This window comes from Diaphorina citri, unplaced genomic scaffold, assembly GCF_000475195.1.
Source record: "Diaphorina citri unplaced genomic scaffold, Diaci psyllid genome assembly version 1.1 scaffold330, whole genome shotgun sequence".
Classification (NCBI taxonomy): Eukaryota; Metazoa; Arthropoda; class Insecta; order Hemiptera; family Psyllidae; genus Diaphorina; species Diaphorina citri.
This window is the reverse complement of record NW_007377765.1, coordinates 12,155-13,201: the sequence shown is the minus strand read 5'-3', so window position 1 is coordinate 13,201 and position 1,047 is coordinate 12,155. Positions and strand designations below refer to the sequence as shown.

The window sequence follows — 1,047 nt, the reverse complement described above, 5'->3', positions numbered from 1 at the left end:
CAACAACAACAACAACAACAACAACAACAACAACAACAACACCAACACCAACAACTAGAGGTTTCATAGGACAGGATTAAGAAATCCAGCCGTTCCGAGAACCTTTCTCAACTGATAGGATAAAGTTAGCCCCCGGACGGGAATCAATCCCACCAAGCTAACTAGGCTGACTAAGGGCCAGTCCACAAAGGGAGTTTAAACTCCATTTAAGTTTTAATCACTTTGTGGCCAAGAGTCTTCTTCTTCTTCTTCTTCCTAGCCTTTTCCTAATCAAATAGAAGAGAATAGAACAGAATACCTTGTTTATCCTGCCCGAATAGGACTGAAAAGTCCCTTTACCCCAGCAGTCTAAACAAGGTCTCGTATATTTTATGGGTTAAAGAATAATACATACAACTAACAATTCAGTAAAAAGACCTTGCTTACCTAGAAAAAAAGGGCAAATGTAAATTAATAGGTAGTAGGGTCGGTATTTCCTGTCAGTCTCTTCCAGGCAGCCCAATTGTGTACCTCGTGTCCTGATAAATTTCAAGACCTGGATGAGAAAAAATTATCAGGACTTTGTGGCCAAGAGTAGGTAACCATGATTATATGTTTCAATGTGCCAACCTTGTTGTTCCAGAGTGCCCGAGAGCTTCTGCATGTAGATTCGGTGCCTATGGACCTCCGAGTGTGGGATGCCAATAGACAGCCAGATAAGGATAACCCGTGTAGGCGAAATAATGGGGGCTGTTCAGACCTGTGCCTTCTGGCCCCTTACGAACCTGGATATACCTGTGCCTGTCCCACTGGTAAGTTATTGTTCTTAATCCAGAACCAGAATAGATCAGTTGCGCTTACTTGGGTGATGTTTCAAAGTCATAGAGCAGGAAAAATGAGGACCAACGGAATTTTGCCTTCTGGCGCCTTACGAACCTGGATATACCTGTGCCTGTCCCACTGGTAAGTTATTGTTCTTCATCCAGAACCAGAATAGATCAGTTGCGCTTACTTGGGTGATGTTTCAAAGTCATAGAGCAGGAAAAGTGAGGACCAACGGAATTTTTC

The 1,047-nt window shown here is 43.0% G+C and overlaps 1 protein-coding gene across 1 annotated transcript in view; it reads left to right on the top strand.

The window, feature by feature from the left end:
• The first annotated feature begins 500 nt into the window (after window positions 1-500).
• Window positions 501-1,047, top strand: part of LOC113466768 (low-density lipoprotein receptor-related protein 5-like) — a 10,645-nt gene continuing 10,098 nt past the window's right edge. Inside the window, exon 1 of the mRNA XM_026822442.1 lies at window positions 501-791. Coding sequence (XP_026678243.1) covers window positions 584-791 — 208 coding nt within the window. The 5' untranslated portion in view covers window positions 501-583. The remainder of the gene's footprint in view (window positions 792-1,047) is intronic.